Consider the following 16,812-nt stretch of genomic DNA (forward strand, 5'->3'; position numbering starts at 1 on the left):
ATAAAGTAAGCCACCTGTATAAACTCATGTTATGCATTCTTCTCTTTTTTTTAATATATCAGCTATATCTGCTTGTTTTGCCCCATCTCTTAAACAGATTAATCAATGCTGTGCATTTGTTCTCTCTGGGTTCTGGTGGTTCTTTATGTAATTTTTACTTGACATAATTTCTCATCAGTTCTATTCTGTTCAGTTCCACATTGGCAATATCTTGAATTATCTTGTTATTTCTCCCTTTACAATGCATTCTATGCCCAGAGGTGGTTGCATTTGTCTTGCCTCATCTATGAGTGTACAGTGGCATATAAAGGACAATTTTAAAGGAATAAAAATCCTTTATTTGCCTAGGTCTTGCTAATTGCAAACCAAAATGTTTTTAAAGCCATTTGTTTTGTATGAATTTAGTTAGCATGAAAGTGAAATGACTGAGATCACTGCCTTCAAAGCAGGGCAGTATATGTGGACAATATTGCAGTTTGGACAAATTACTCCTAATTACTGTTTATCAGACAGAGCCACAACATTCTCATTCATAACCTAAAACAATTTAAACCCATCTTATGGAAGCAAAAGGATGAGTTATTAACCTACTACATCATCAAGACACCTAATCTTTTGTTCATTTAAACAAGTTTTTACAGTTTCAATTCTTCAGCTCTTGACAAAGATATGAGCCACTATAATTTCTTACTTGTAAAAGATTTAGTTTTGAATGATCACCCCCAAAACAACTGAGATTAGAACATGGAGTTTAAAGGGAACTAAGTATTTAGGGTGATGTTATCCAATACAATCAAATTTAGTGCAGTAAGTTCAATTCTTTCAGTATAAAAACACGTTCAGCACACAAAGCTTTCAAAAATCCCAGTTTGGAAAGCAGTTAAGAGATTAATCAAGTTCTTGTTAAAAGGTTTTTAAAAATATGTCTGTGTAACAGTAACCATTACATAAACTGGACTACTGCTCACTGCTATCCAAATAACATTTTTTGAGCAGTGAATTATATAAACTAATATAAAGATGTATATAGGTCAGAGATTACAAAACTAATGTTATTAAAAACCATATCAAGTGGAAAAACATTTCTGAAACAAAACAGGAAATATTTTAAAGAACTTGATGAGTTTTTCAGAAAGACAGCATAATGGTGTCATGCTTCTCCGCTATTATAGATTTTAAAGTTGTGAACAAAGGAAAGTAATAAGTTTGTCCACCATGCTTCTTCCTCAGCTAATATTGTTTACTGATCTCTTTCCTTTTATTATTATTTCTGCCCTCTTTCTACTTCACCATCAGTCAAACTAAACTACTGGAAAACTTCCAACAAGTGAAACTATTTTATTTTAGTTGTCTTCTAAACTATCAAGAGAAAACTTGTGTAACATTATTGTGAGTAAATCCCACAGGAAAGCAAAGCCTTAGTGTACACTCTAGTACATTTTTGCTTACAAAAACATGCTTTGCTTGACTCCACAAAATACTCAGTTGTACATAACAGAGCTCAAACTATAATTTTTAGTTGATGCCGCTGCTTTGTGACTTCACAAAGAATGAGTTTCCTGGAGGTAACAAGTTGCTGGAAGGGAAGGAAAAATTCAGCTCTCAAGATCACCGCAAGTTGCAAATACAGCCCTGATCTTTCTATGAACTTCTTACAAGAAAAAAAAAGTTTAAGAACTTAAAGAAAGAAAGTGAAAGAATTGAAGTCTTACTCATGTGGAAGAGGTCTGTGCCCTTGTCGTATACTTTCTCCTATTGGGGAATTCTCCAGTCTCTTAAATTTCTCCTGGCAGGCCGACATGTAAGAAATCTTTCCAGCAATATATCCACATATACCGGCAACTTATATGTAAAGAAAAGAGCAACTCTGACATACTCTGCACCATAACATCAATATACTTTACAATAAAAGTAGTCATTAAAGAAATGTAGTACATAATGCCATGGTATCAAGTGAAAATAAGTTAGTCTTCAGTTTTGATTTAAAGAACAAAAAAGGCAGCATCTTTAATATTTCTTTGGTACGCCTGTCCAGAGGAGGTACTAAAAGAGTAAGGTGACAGCTGAACAAAGTCATAATGAAGTGTCTGAGACAAGCAGGCAACCATGAGATGAGGCAGCTGAGAGGAGAGAAGGATGACAATCATAAAGATCTCTGGACCAAGTTTCCAAAGGGTCTCAAACTAGGGCTCTCAACACTTTGGGTTCCCTGTTGCACAAGAGTAAACCTGGCAACCCTGGAAACTTTGACTAGAGCTAGGCTCTAAGGTTTCCAGCTGAGTAGCTCAGAGAGCCTCATCAATTTCATTCAGAATATATAGAAACAGACTCTTATTTTTTAAAACAAAAATTTAGACTCTCCATAGGAAATTTGGAAATTGTAGAAAATTCCAAAATTAAAAAAAAAAATTGTTCCACATTGGAACAAAAACTCAAAGAAAAGTAATTTCAAGTTGGGAACAGCCCTACTTCACGGTCAAGAATATCACTTTGAATTTAATAAAAGAATCTGACTGGCAATAAGTCATTAAGGCAGAGAAGGTGTCTGTCTATTCACTTCATTTAATGCTATTTTTTTTAAAAGGGACAGGCTATAGTTTATTAAAGGGAAACCTCAATGACCTGGAACTTGCCTAGCTAAATCAGTATTTCTTAAGGAACTGTTTTTCAAGCACTTCACATATAGTCAAGAATATGCATTTATATTTCTCTCTCCATAGCCCCTTTTAAAAGAATACTAAGTAAATCAGAACATATACAAAGTTATTAACATTTAACACTCAAATCCATAAATAAAAACCTAATGTTCTTTTATCCCCTGCCTACTTTTCAAATGTGTTGCATATCAATTTTAAGTGTATACGATACAATCTATGTGAAACATGGATGAGTTGGTTAACATCGGAGCCTTTATTTATTTTTCATTACCTGACTTGAGTTTTAAGAACAGTAATAAAATAAGACACATTTTTGTATTTCAATATATATTACAAGAGACCCTCCAAAACAGCCCTCAATATATTAAAGGGACACAACTTACATTATTTTTAAACAGACAAACAAATCAGTTGTCCACAGAGCATCCTTTAAATAACATGCCCTGTATTGATTAAAAATTCTTTTCAAATAATTACAGATTTTTTCACTCCTCTATTGATGTTCAGAAGGCTCTTTTGCACATGCCCAAGACAACCACCAAACATACTCAACACACCCCTCATTCCAGGGGTGAGCAAACTTTTTGGCCCAAGGGTCATATCTGGGAATAGAAATTGTATGGCAGGCCATGAATGCTCACAACATTGGGGCTGGGTTGCGGGAGGGGTGGAGAGATCTGGTTGGGCGTGCAGGCTCTGGGGTGGGGCCAGAAATGAAGAGTTCAGGGTACAGGAGGGGGCTCTGGGCTGGGTGTAGAGGGGAGATGAGGGCTCCAGCTGGGGGTGCAGGCTCTAGGGTGGGGCTGGGGATGAGGGGTTTGGGGGTATAGGAGGGTGCTCTGGGCTGGGACCGAGGAGTTCAGAGGGTGGGAAGGGGATCAGGGCTCAGGCAGGGGATTGGGGTACAGGAGGGGGTGCAGGCTCTGGGGTGGGGCTGGAGATGAGGGGTTTGGTGTGCAGGAGGGTGCTCCGGGCTCCAGGCTGGGATCAAGCGGTTTGGAAGGCAGAAGGGGGGGATCAGGGCTGGGGCACAGTGGAAAGTTTTCTCAGTACAAAGTGAAAGTCTGTATACTCACAACCAGCCATAGAAAGCAACAAATGAGGTAGTTGGGAACTTCACTGTTGATAACCTTGACTTCTAGAATTCTGTGCTCTAACATGATGCTTGTGCAGTCCCAATTAGCCCTATTTTTCTTGAAGATTCCCAAAGCTCAATCGCACAAGCTCAGGAAGGATACATCTCAGAACTAGAAATATGTAGAGGTCCCTTCAAAGTAGCAATTATTACTCATTAGAAGAATTGTGTAGAGTATTGTTCAAGTCACACAAAAAAAATAGAACTTGCCTTAAACACCCGATAGTTTTGTCTCATTCATTTATGTGTTTGAAGCAGCACTTCCTTTATCACAAATTGTAGGTCTGATCCTGTTCCTATTGCTGTTAAAGTCAACGTGAGTAGGATCTGAATCTATGTGGGCAAAGCGGCGCGATGACAACTTCCTGTTTTACTGCCATTTATTCATTTTTATTTTACTGACTTTTTAAAAATAGTGATTTATATTTCTGATTACACCAATTTCAAAATCCTTCACATAAAATTGCAGGTTTCCTTTAATTGTGCATACACAGAGACCAGGAAAAAAGATATTAAAATAGCATGAAAGGGACAAATGAGACACATGAATTATGACCTTCAAATCAGGAAGCGTGAGGTGGGTATGCTTTGGCAAAGTTCTTAAGGCAGATTTCACTGCAACAGGAATATGTGGTTAAAATGATCCATTAGACAGTTGGACCTGTAAACTTTTCAATAATGCTAAAAAGTTACATAAGCCAAAGAGTCATTAGAAATTTTAATGGACATTATCAGCTGGAAATAGTCATTGCCAAAAGAGAGAAGTAATTTCAGGTACAAACCTGACCAAGTCTCCTGCAAATGTTTGTGGTTTAAAAAAGAAAATAAAGGAAATGTGATTATAAATGTTTCTTTCTTCCCTGTTGCAGCGTGAAAGACCCCCGCACAACAGGAGAAGCTGACTATATACAAACTGTTGTCAACTGAAGAAGGTAAACTGAAAATACAGAAAATTTGTATTTCTTTAATCTTTCAGAGGGGTAGCCGTGTTAGTCTGGATCTGTAAAAAGCGACGAAGAGTCCTGTGGCACCTTATAGACTAACATACGTATTGGAGCATAACCTTTCTTGGGTGAATACCACTTTGTGGGTGAATACTCCATGCATCCGACCAAGTAGGTATTCACCCATGAAAACTTATGCTCCAATAAGTCTATAAGGTGCCACAAGACTCTTTGTCGCTTTTTAATCTTTCAGTTACAGTACTCAAGTATTACTTTTAATAACTTTAAGTAAAAAAATCATACTGTAGTGTGATTTTAAATTGATAGTGTCCTTTTATGATGACTTTCAAAACATAAAAAATTACTGCTGGCAGACCATTACTGCAAGTTAAAACCAATTTAAACTAGTCTCCTATCATTTCTAAAAGGTTCTGACTGTTTTACCATCTTGGACTACTTGAGTCTCACAGGATAATTATTAAGAACTTCTGCAATCTTGCAGGGCTCTACATGAATGCTACATACAGAAACTTTGCGGAGCCTGTCATGAAAATTCAGAGTGCGGAGGACTGACAGTTTTCACCTGATAACAGTCTACACAATTTGTGGGTGAAACGATATGGTAGATTAAACAATCCTATTTCTCAGAATAGCCACTTTATTTAAATTGGAGATAACTTCACCACTCAGCCTGAATAAGTTTTAATTATTTCTGATCGAAAAAAAATATTGAAAGAGAAGTTTAGTAGGTCTATATTATAGTTCTACCTGTGCTGTTGGGAAGTAAAAATGAAAGGAAGTTACTGACTAAAAATGAATTTGAAAATCTTACTATTTATGCTAGAGAAATAATTAATTTGTGAATATTAGATTGCCATATAGGGACGTCTTCTGATCTCAAATTACACCAATATAAATCCAGAGAAAGTTCACTGACATAAATCTGGAATGACTCAGCTGGCTTCAGTGGAGTTGCTTTGGATTTTTGCTAGGGTAACTGACGCACTTCATGAACTAGATTCTGGTAAATTGAACTAATACGTCGTTTATACTTACATGCAACTTTGGGAAGAGAGCCAAACCTTGAATGAGTGGTGAGAATTCCTGAAAATAAGCAAAGTAATTACTTACTACATGAAAAATAATTATTTTAGTAAGATCACAAAGGTGAATTTAAATAACCAGATTCATATTTAATTTTTCATGTGGCCATGCCATAGTAGTTAATCCTCTGCACTACAGGAGTTATTTTAACTTTTTAAGAAGAAAAATCCCAACAACATTTCTGACTTATAACCACAAAACTAGAAAATTCAAGAGTTAAAATTCCAGCTTAATCCCACCTAGTGCAACTAGGTATTGCAGTACATATGAGATGTATAATCGCTCTCTGGAGAACACAATATTCCAACATAAGGTGAATGAGACAATTTCAGTCAATTCCAAGTTCCCCTCTTTCCGCAGTTTCAAGTTCTGCTGCAGCTCTATGACTAGGAATTTGAATTGTATTAATCATTTTGTTAGTCTTCTCCTAACTCCCTCCATTTTGTTACTCCTTTCTGGAATTGGGTTACTCAGTACAGAATGTACTATTTCCAGTTGTGGTCTTACAAGCTCCCACAGAGACAGACTATCATAGGAACATAAGAATCACCATACTGGATCAGATCTTGGTCCACCTAGTCCAGTTCCTGTCTCCTACTGAGGTTAGCACATGCCTCAGGGAAGGTGCAAGAAACCCCACATAGATGCAAGGTAATCTACCTTCCCAGGGAAGTCACCTTCTAACCCCTAACAGCTAGAGAATGGTTAAACCAGTGGTCTCCAACCTTTTTATGCCCAAGATCACTTTTTGAATTTAAGGGCAACCCAGGATTTAACCCACCCCTTCCCCGAGGCCCCACCCCACTCACTCCATCCCCCCCCCCCAACCCCGTCACTCGCTCTCCCCCATCCTCACTCACTTTCACTGGGCTGGGGTAAGTGGTTGGGGTGTAGGAGGGGATGCATGCTCTGGGCTGGAGCCAAGGGGGTCAGAGTGTGGAAGGGGGCTCTGGGCTGAGCCTGGGACAGGAGGTTGGGATGCAGGACGGGTTGAGGGATGCAAGCTCTGGGAGGAAGTTTGGGTGCAGGAAGCGGCTCCGGGCTGGGGCCGGGTGTTGGGGTGCACTCTGGGAGAGAGTTTTGGTGCAGGAGGGGGTACAGGGTGCTGACTCTGGGAGGGGAGTCAGGGCTGGGTCAGGGGGTTGGGGTCAGGAGGGAGTACAGGGTGCTGACTCTGGGAGGGGAGTCAGGGCTGGGTCAGGGGGTTGGTGTGCAGGAGGGGGTGGGGTACTGGCTCTGGGAAGGGGGCTGGGGCTTGGTGTGCAGGAGGGGGTTCGGGATGCTGGCTCCAGAAGGTGGCTCAGGGCTGGGGGTTGGGATGCGGCCTCCTGCTGGGCAAAACTTACCTCTGGCGGCTCCCGGTTGGTGGCGCAGCAAGGCTAAGGCAGGCTCCCTGCCTACCCCGGCCTCACGCTGTTCCCAGAAGGGGCCAATGCACCCCTGTGGCCCCTGGGAAGGGGCGAGTGGCACATGGCTCCACACGCTGTCCCTCTCTGCAAACATCGCCCCCGCAGCTCCCACTGGCCACAGCTCCACGTTCCTGGCCAACGGGAGCTATGGGGCAGTGCTTGCAGGCAAGAGCAGCATGCGGAGGGAGAACCCTGCGCCCCCCCCCCCGCACCCGCGATCAACTGGTTGGTGACCACTGGTTTAAACCCTGATGCATAAGGTTTCACAGCCCTTCCCATTTTTTTTTGAAGTACAGTAATGCCTCGCTTAACGTTGTAGTTATGTACCTGAAAAATGCAATTTTAAGTGAAACGATGTTAAGCAAATCCAATTTCCCCGTAAGAATTAATGTAAATGGGGGGGTTAGATTCCAGGGAAATTTTTTTTCACCAGACCAAAAATATATATATATATATACACACACACACACACAAAATAAGTTTTAAACAAACAATTTAATCCTGTACACAGCAATGATGATTGTGAAGCTTGGTTGAGGTGGTGAAGTTAGAGGGTGGGATATTGCCCAGGGAATGCCTTACTGCTAAATGAAGAACTAGCAATCAGCTGAGCCCTCAAGGGTTACCTCATTGTTGTTAATGTAGCCTCACACTCTACAAGGCAGCATCAATGGAGGGAGAGGAGACAGCATGGCAGACAGAGACACACACCCTGTGTGTGCGGGGTAGGGGGGGAGAGAGAGATGCACATTGCCCCTTTAAGTATGCGGACACCACACTCTAAGGGCAGGTCTACACTACGGGGGAAAATCGATATAAGATACGCAACTTCAGCTACGTGAATAACGAAGCTGAAGTTGAAGTATCTTATATCGAATTACTTACCGTCTTCATGGCGCGGGATTGACGTCCGCGGCTCCCCATGTCGACTCCGCTACCGCCGTTCGCGTTGGTGGAGTTACGGAGTCGACATGAGCGCGTTCGGGGATCGATATATCGCGTCTAGATGAGACGCGATATATCGATCCCTGAGAAATCGATTGCTACCCGCCGATACGGCGGGTAGTGAAGACGTACCCTAAGTACATTGCCTTTAAAAAGATCAGGAAGCAGCTGCAGTCAGCTCTCTCCATCCTGAGCCCTGTTGTGTCTCCCTCTGCTCATATGGAGAAGGGGTAAGCAGGGGGTCAGGAATAGGGGGGGAGGGGGACACCCTGATATTAGCCCCATCTTCCCCCCTCCCCTGCACAGCAAGCAGGAGGCTCCCGGGAGCAGCTCCAAGGCAGAGGGCAGGAACAGCACATGCAGTGGGGGGGAGGGACAGCTGAACTGCCGGCAATTGGTAGCCTGCTGGGCAGCTGCTGCACAGGGAACTTAGGGGAGCGGGGAGCTGATAGGGGGCTGCCAGTCCACCCTGGTTCCAAGCCCCCACCAGCTAGCTGCAACAGGCTACTCTTCCTGAAAGCAGGGGGCTGCCAAAAAACGTTATAAGGGAGCACTGCGCAACTTTAAATGGGCATGTTCCCTAATCGATCAGCAACCTAACAATGAAACAACATTAACTGGGACGACTTTAAGTGAGGAGTTACTGTACTTAATGTTTTATGTCTAAATATTCTTGAAATCCATAAAAATGTCAAATATCTTTTGGATCTTGCTACGGTCTTGGTCTCAGCAACATCCTATGGCATCCAGTTTAATTATACATCGCATGAATATGTATTTCTGAGTTTGGAATGTGGCACCATTTCATTGATGGTTCCCTTGTTTTTGTACTGAGACATGGAGAAAAGACATTCCCACTCTATCTCATTTATAACATTAATTAATTTTGTAGACTTATGTCCCCTCTTATTTGCTTCTTCTCTGAGATAAACAATCCCAGTCTTTTCAGTTTCCATAACCAAGTTTTTTCTATGCTTTTTTGCATTCTCATAGCCCATATCTGAATCTCTTCTAGTTACACAATATCCTTTTTTGATACGGCATGATTAGAGCTCCATGTCTGTCAAAAGGTTGCCGAAGTCATGGTTTCCATGACTTTCCACAACCTCCGGGACTTCTGCAGGGGCCAGTGTGAATGACCCCATGTCCAGCTGCTCAGGTGGCTCCTGGGACAGCCACACCAGCCACTGCCAGAGCGGCCCTGGGGACAGCCACACCAGCCGCTGCTCCGACAGCCCCCAGCAGTGGTTCTGGGACAGCTGGAACGGTCGCAGTCCATGGCCCCAGGCAGCGGTTCCCGGCTGGCCAGAGCAGCCACGGTCTCTAGTGCCCCACACAGTAGTGGCCCCCACAATGTCTCCCCCCAGCGCCTCATTTTTACTAAAAATCATGGACTGTGAACTTTTGTTTATTGCCCGTGATCTGTCCATGACTTTTAGTAAAAATACCTGTGACTAAATCATAGCCTTCAGCATGACCACAAATGAATACAATGTTCTAGATGAGGGAAAACCCTCATTTATATAATGATATTTTAATATTAAAGTATTTTCCATTCCAATCCAATTCCAAAATCTACGATCATCCCTAGATTTCTTTCAGAGTTACTGCTTTGGAGGGTTCTCCCTATCACTGAATATTTCTTTTTCTGAATATTTTTTCTTCCCCACATGTACAAAAGCTTGCATTTCTCCACTCGTCAAGTTTTCGCAATATTTCCTACACATATTTCTAATCTATTTACATATTATGATTTAAAATCAAATTTATGCATGGCAACCTTGTTGAGAGTACAAGTAAAACTTATCTGACCAACATAAAGTTAAACCAAAAGATGTTTTAAAGTTTACCTTTCTTAATTAAGCCCTGAGTGACAATCATGCTTATTGCAGAAATAGGCACAGCTGTGGGGGAAAAAGTAGCTGATTAACATGGAGAAAAAAAGAAGAATTATAATGTGCAGTCTTTTCAAAGTGGCGAATTCTCTCTCTCCTGATGTCGTCAAATCAAAATGCATTCCTTTCTGGAAGATGTGTTAGCTAAACACAATCATAAGTTATTGGCTCAATACATGGGTACTGGCTGAAGTTTAATAGCCTGTAATATAAAGGCGGTCAGATCAGATGATCTAATGGTCCCTTCTGGCCTTAAACTCTATGAATAAGGGAACAATACACATACACTTGAAAAACCTGGTAGAAGGTATCCTCCTAAAATTGAGTAACTGAGTGGAAGTATTGTAGAAACTAATTTGGAGTTTCAACAATTTCACTTTTTTCAATGTATATATAAAAATAAGATAGTAACTATCCCACTGCTCTTTTTAAAACTCCAACCATCACTCCAATCAGCAGCAATGTCCTAGTTAAAAAAAAAAAAAAAAAAAAAGGACCTTTTTTTGTCATTTAATGGTCAGATGATGGTCCCATCACTTACAACCCTCATCATTACCTCCCCTTCCCAAAACCTAGGGACCAAAGAGGGTTCTTGCTGCATGACTGGAAATTCAAGATTCCAGCTATTTCAAAACATGCTGGGAGAGAGTCCCAAAACTGAGGGGAAAAGAGGTTTTTCAGACAGATAGGAATCTACCCCAAAACAGACAGACAGCTCGTTCAAATCACAGGTCCCAGTGCACTATGTTCACATAAAAATATACTGTTCAACAAACAGACTGCTAAATTCTACATAGCTTCAGTTTCCACAAAGAATTAAGATGCAGCCTCATAAAAACCATACTGCAGCAATCTACTCTCTAGATGACAAAGGCACAGAAGACTCGTATCCAAAAAGATAATTTCATAATCTCCAGGCCATAAGTAAATGAAGAAGCGGTGCTGGCCTTTTGGATTGGGGGGGGAAATGTAAAGTAATAATACAATCCATTTTGGTCAAGAATTCTTCAGCATTTTGTAAAAAAACACTGTTTTGATAATTGAAACAAATCACATTGTATATTGGGCAAGCAGCATTCTGTTAAGACAATGCATGATCACAGGCCCCGTGTACTCTATGATTTGCAGAATTCAGTTTGCTGCAGAGTCATGCTCCAGAGTCTTAGCCTTCATTAAATAAAATTTTCTAGTGCTCATGGCTGCAGAGATTTTCCTCTGATGGTATGTCCACATAGCAACTAGATATCCATGACTGGCCCATGCCAGCTAACTCAGGCTGGTGGGACTCAGGGTGCAGGGAGAACCCCGGCTCTAGGACACTGTGGGGTGGGAGGGTCCCAGAGTCTGGGCTCCATCCCAAGCTCGGAAGTCTACACCACAATGCAACAGCCCCATAAGTCGGAGTTGGCTGGCAGGGTCCAGCCTGGTACATGTCTAGTTGCTGTGTACCCTGAAAGGCAAACTGAGTGTAAACTGATATTTATTGATGTTTGTTCTCTTACTGAAGTTGCAGAGAGATTGAAAACAATGGTTCTAAGATGTGTGAACTGTCCCATTTACCTTAATGACCTATGAAAGATAATCTGCACAACTCAGAGCTCAAAATATGAGAGTGTAAAATAAACTGAACTGAATATCAAAATATATAACAGGTGCTATTGTACTGAATTTTTCATTTTCATATTCAATTCAATAAAAACCTCAATTAAAAAAATTGCATGAAGCTGCTGCAGAAGTTCCAAAATATAGAACTGTCTTATCTCAGTCTTTTGCATGTTTCAATAGCATTTCCATGGTTTAAAAAGCCATCCAAATCCTACAAAACCTTACTCACATGAATAGTCAGACTAATTTTGAGGGCCAACCTGCATAATGGTTTGCAGAATAAGGCTGTGACCCTGGGACCTCTTGATGTGAACTGACAAAGGGCAAGGGGGGGCATAGGCATTTACAGGGATCTCTAAGGTCAAGCATATGCATAATAATTCACCGAAGTGTGGCATGGAAGGTCTTTACCAAGAGCCAGTAGCTTACAGATCATCATCATCATCACTGAGAAACAGGTGTATGGATAATATTTAGAGACAAACTTACAAGGTTCACAGAGATCTTCTTCAGCTCTGTGTAGCTTGAAACTTTTCTCTTTCACCAACAGAAGTTGGTCTAATAAAAGATATTACCTCACCCACCTTGTCTCTCTAATATCCTGGGACCAACACAGCTAAAACAAGACTGCAAATGATGAATAATATTTAAGAAGTATCTATACCAAATATTATGTTCTTAAAGCCTTGAAGTTAAAGGCAGGTCACAAGGATGTGATGTGCCATGGAGAGGTTCTCTTCAGGGAGAGGCTAGCAGACGCTTATTTCTCTATGTCTGGTCACTTATGTATCGTTCACTGTATGCATCACAATGGAGACCTATTTGCATTATTGGTCCTGATACTAATCAAGAGACTGTGAAAACAAAAAAGAGGAAAACTGCAGAAAAAAAACTAAAACGACAGGGAAATATCCTGTTTACAAGTTAAAAAAATGGATTCTAGGGGTACAACAGAAGATGAGATATATATCCAGGATCCTTCATGGAGAAGACAAACAATCATCATATCCTGTCTTATGAAAGGAGGGTCACAGTCAACCTCACTAGAAAATGCTGCAAAGACTTTGAGTGAGCCAAACTTCATTAGACAGGAAAGTATCTAGTTAAATCTAGGCTCTAGAATGTGTGTTATGATTTTATTTTACATGTAACCATTTGTTGCCAATACTTTTCCTTGCTACTTCTCAAATCTCTATTCTTGTTAAATAAACATACTTGTTTTCACTATAAACATTTCTAAATGCTGAGTGTAAAGTGGAGCTATGACCTAAGATATAATTGGTAAGATGAGGGGGACTGTTCCTTTGGGATCAGTGTATCTGTCAATACTGTGGAACAGGAGCTGAGCACTCCAGTGAAATGCTCATAGGTTGGAGTGTCTGTCGCTAACCTGCAGAGGGACAGCAGAGTCTGTGTAGGCTGAGGAGGGACGGCACGTGTTGCCCAGTGGTGGTGGAGTCAGGGAGCTGACCCCTGACAAGCACAGAGACTTCCTCACAGTAAGTCAGTAATGGTAGGTGGTGGGGAAGTGCTTTACAACCCTATGTAACTATGGGAAGCAAAATGGTCCCTATAACTGGATCTTTAAAACAATTACTGTAAATGCTAATGGATCAAGTATTCAGGGAAATGATGTGACAAGCATTTTCCTTCCATAATATTACTTATCTTAGTGTATAATTTGATTTCAGTGAAGCTTCTCATACAAATAGTCCTTACTCATGGGTAAGGATTTGCAGGTTTTGGCTCTCATTCTCAAATAGCTGTGATAATGGCAAAAACAATACTACAAAGGAGGAAGAAAAAGGAGATTAAAATGGACACAAAGGTGGTTTATCAGCAAACTTGACTCACATCTATACCAGAAGCTCTCTTCGTTGCATTCCCTGAAAATTCTTCTTTCATCCTCTGTTGGTACATAAGCCATACCTACAGGATTCTTTCATTATGAAAATTGAACATTAAAAGATATTTATATGAAAATATTAACAGAATTAAGCTTTTTAAAAATGCTTTTCCTAATCTCTACACTTTTACATGACATATCTATAATTTAATAAATTGGGGCATTTATTCATTGGGCGACCATTATTAGCTATTTAATTTAGTTAGATTTATAACTATCCTGGCCTATTGCTGCCTTAGGAATAATTTTAAAGATACAACAACATTGAAAAACACAGCAGCTTATCCAGTCATGAGAAAATAACCAAAAACCCTGCCACAGACTTAAATACCAACCCTTATCATATTCCTCCCACCACAAAAGCCTGGGTAAAAGACAGATCTTGCAGACGGCCTTGAAGGTCAACAGATTCTATCTATTCATAGAGCACTAGGATCATATTGGTCTTAGTCACTATAACTTAACACAGCAGCAAAGTCTTAACCACATAAAACATTTCAGTTATCTATAAGATATTATAAGGTGAAGGCTGGCCAACCTCTCCACTACTCCCCCCATTAACTTGGAGTGCCTGATCATCACCACTATTGTGAGAGAGCTAAGTGATGTTAGGCTGTGGTGAGCACCTAATACTATGAATAAACGATAACAGTTTTAGAGAGAAGTTATTCTACATTACCAATTCACAATACATTTCTCTCATTAACTGGACCTCACAGCAGTGGGAGAGCAAAACTTCAAATTACAAAGGAACATCCATAATTAAAGCTTAAGTTTTTGCTCAGATATTTTTAGTTGAAGTCATGGACTGGTCATGGGCAACAAACAAAAATTCACTGAAGCCCATGACCTGTCCCTGACTTTCACTAAAAATATCCCTGACAAAATGGTGAGGTGGGTTCAGCACCCATTCTTGCTGGGGCTCCCGGATCTCCCACCGCTGTGAGGAGAGGGAGCCCTGGGGTCCCTCTGTCCACAGGGGCTGGGCTGCTGTAGGGTCCACTTGTCATCCCCCCATCAGGGTGGCTGGGAGCTCAGGGGGGTCCCCTGCAATGACTGGGAGCTGCAGGGTCCCCAGCTGGACTGCTGCAGGGTCCCCACAGTGCCCACCATGGCTGGGCAGCTTCAGGGTCCCCCCACTACCTGCTGTGGCTGGGAGCACCAGACCCAGGCAGAAAATGTCACGGATGTCAAAGGAAGTCACAGATTTTGTGACCTCCATGACGTAATCATAGCCTCATCCATAACATATGGAAATGCTACATAAAAAGTTAGCCCATAGCATATTCCATTTATTCAACAGCAGTTTGTATTTTAGGATAGTCTAGTTTATTACTTATGCCTCCAAAAGAGAAGCCTGGGTACCAACAGTATGTGAGGGCAGAGAAAATATATAGACAGCAAATCTCCAATGCAAGTAATTCTAAGGAGTTGTTTAATATACCCTTTAGTGAACAAAAAGGGGTTTTGCTATGTGTGTTTCAATGACACCTCACTGGCACTCTCAGATGACATTTTCAGATATGTTATTAAATCTTCCTTATTTAAACAATCCCAGCTGGAGACGCCAACTCTGCAAACATGGCAGAGATGTTTTCCTACAACCATCTCCGTCGCCCCAAACTGCGGCTGCCACCAGGTCGGAGGTTGCCGGGGCTGACACAGGCAGGCCAAGGGGTCAGGCTATTTCCCCTCTACGCTCACTGCAAGCAGAGCCCGGCTGGGGCGGCCAGGGTCTCTCACACAACAGCTGCCTCGGGGCGGGCGCTGAGTGACCCCAAGCGCAGTCGAGCCCCAGAACCCCTCGTGCCCGCAAATACGCGGGGGCCTGGGACCCCACATCAGACGGCAGCGCTCGCAGAGGCCTCCCGGGCGTCACAACAGCTCCCCTCGCGCCTGCCCGGCCCCAGCCCTACCGGCACCGCGGGAGCGCCCGGGCAAACGGGCTCCCCGCAGCTCCTCCGTACCTGACCCGGGCCGCCGTGCTCCTCGCCTCGGGGGCCCCGCCCTACCTGCCCGGGAGGATCCATGCGGGCCAGCACGGGGAAGGGACTAGAAGAAATGAAAAAACGGCTCAGCGGCGATGCCAACCGCACCGCCACACAAACCTCCCTGGGAGGGAGAGGGAGGGGGACCGGAAACCCGCAGCGACACAATGACCCCGCGGGAACGGGACAAGGGGGAGGGGGGGTCACCGGAATGACCCGGATACAGCTACGGACAAGGTGGAGCAGCAGGAAATCACCCCTCCCAACTACCTCCGCGAACTCGCTTAGTGCGCATGCGCGTCGTAGTCTTGTTCCGCTCTCTTCTCCGCGCCTCCTTCGCTCCGCTGCTGGGGGCGTGGCTGGTGTGCAAAGGCTCTAGCCCCTCGGATGTGCAGCCCCGCCTCCCTGGCTGCTGCGTGTGTGCGCGAGAGCCGGGCGAGTTGTGTCCTTGCCTCCTGAGCCCGTGGCTGAATGATAAGTGGGTGTAGGGGTTCGGTGCCTCCTCCTGGGAAGCCGCTGTCAGTGGGGGGGTGGGATTCCCCCGCATCTCGCACCAGTGGGCAGACGCGGAGCTCCATGGGAGGGAATGCCAGCCAGCCAGCCAGCCCCCTCGTCGGAGCAAAGGGTGGTTGAGCGGGTCACGGGTTCCCCCATCACTAAGGGAAGGCTGAGATCCAAGTTTGAAGTTGGTGCCGAGCTGGATTCACAAAAACAATGAGGCGTCTGGTGGCACCTTAAAGACTAACAGATTTATTTAGGCATAAGCATTTCTGAAGAAGTATTATTTTTACCCACAAAAGCTTATGCCCAAATAAATCTGTTAGCCTTTACCGTGCCACTGGACGCCTCATTGTTTTTGTGGATACAGACTAACACGACTACCACTCTGATACTTGAGCTGGATTTGGATCACTCATGAAACAATTAAGAGAATAATGAGGCACGCATGTACATGTGATATACACTCGCATAATATGGCATGTCTACATCTTACTTAACCAATTGTGCTGTGGAACATCTGCGTACACAATCCAGCTGGTGCTTGCCTGTGACAGTAGTGGCTTGTACACTGTACCAGTGCTTTTCTCATGGACTTGTCAGTTTCTAAAAAAAAGCCTGTTGTGACGTTCTGTCTGGAAAAAAAAAAAAAAAAAAAAACCTTCCAAACTTATATGGGTCGTGGTATATCTGCAGACAAATAGAAATGATAGCCCTCTGAGGTGG

At 42.7% G+C, this 16,812-nt stretch overlaps 1 protein-coding gene across 6 annotated transcripts in view; it reads right to left on the reverse strand.

The window, feature by feature from the left end:
* The window catches only part of OCIAD1 (OCIA domain containing 1), a 29,496-nt gene extending 13,589 nt beyond the window's left edge, over nt 1-15,907 (reverse strand). The window contains exons 1-6 of one of the 6 annotated variants that reach the window (XM_039540643.1): nt 15,859-15,907; nt 15,568-15,652; nt 13,549-13,633; nt 10,045-10,098; nt 5,793-5,840; nt 1,713-1,842 (exon numbers count right to left, since the gene is read on the reverse strand). In XM_039540643.1, the coding sequence (XP_039396577.1) occupies nt 1,713-1,842; nt 5,793-5,840; nt 10,045-10,098; nt 13,549-13,633; nt 15,568-15,630 (380 nt within the window). In that variant the 5' untranslated portion in view covers nt 15,631-15,652; nt 15,859-15,907. Of the gene's footprint in view, nt 1-1,712; nt 1,843-5,792; nt 5,841-10,044; nt 10,099-13,548; nt 13,634-15,567; nt 15,817-15,858 lie in introns of those variants that run through there. The other 5 variants (XM_039540644.1, XM_039540642.1, XM_039540645.1 and 2 more) reach the window with 5 other exon arrangements.
* Between the last annotated feature and the right edge of the window lie 905 nt (nt 15,908-16,812).

This window comes from Mauremys reevesii, linkage group 5, assembly GCF_016161935.1.
Source record: "Mauremys reevesii isolate NIE-2019 linkage group 5, ASM1616193v1, whole genome shotgun sequence".
NCBI lineage: Eukaryota > Metazoa > Chordata > Testudines > Geoemydidae > Mauremys > Mauremys reevesii.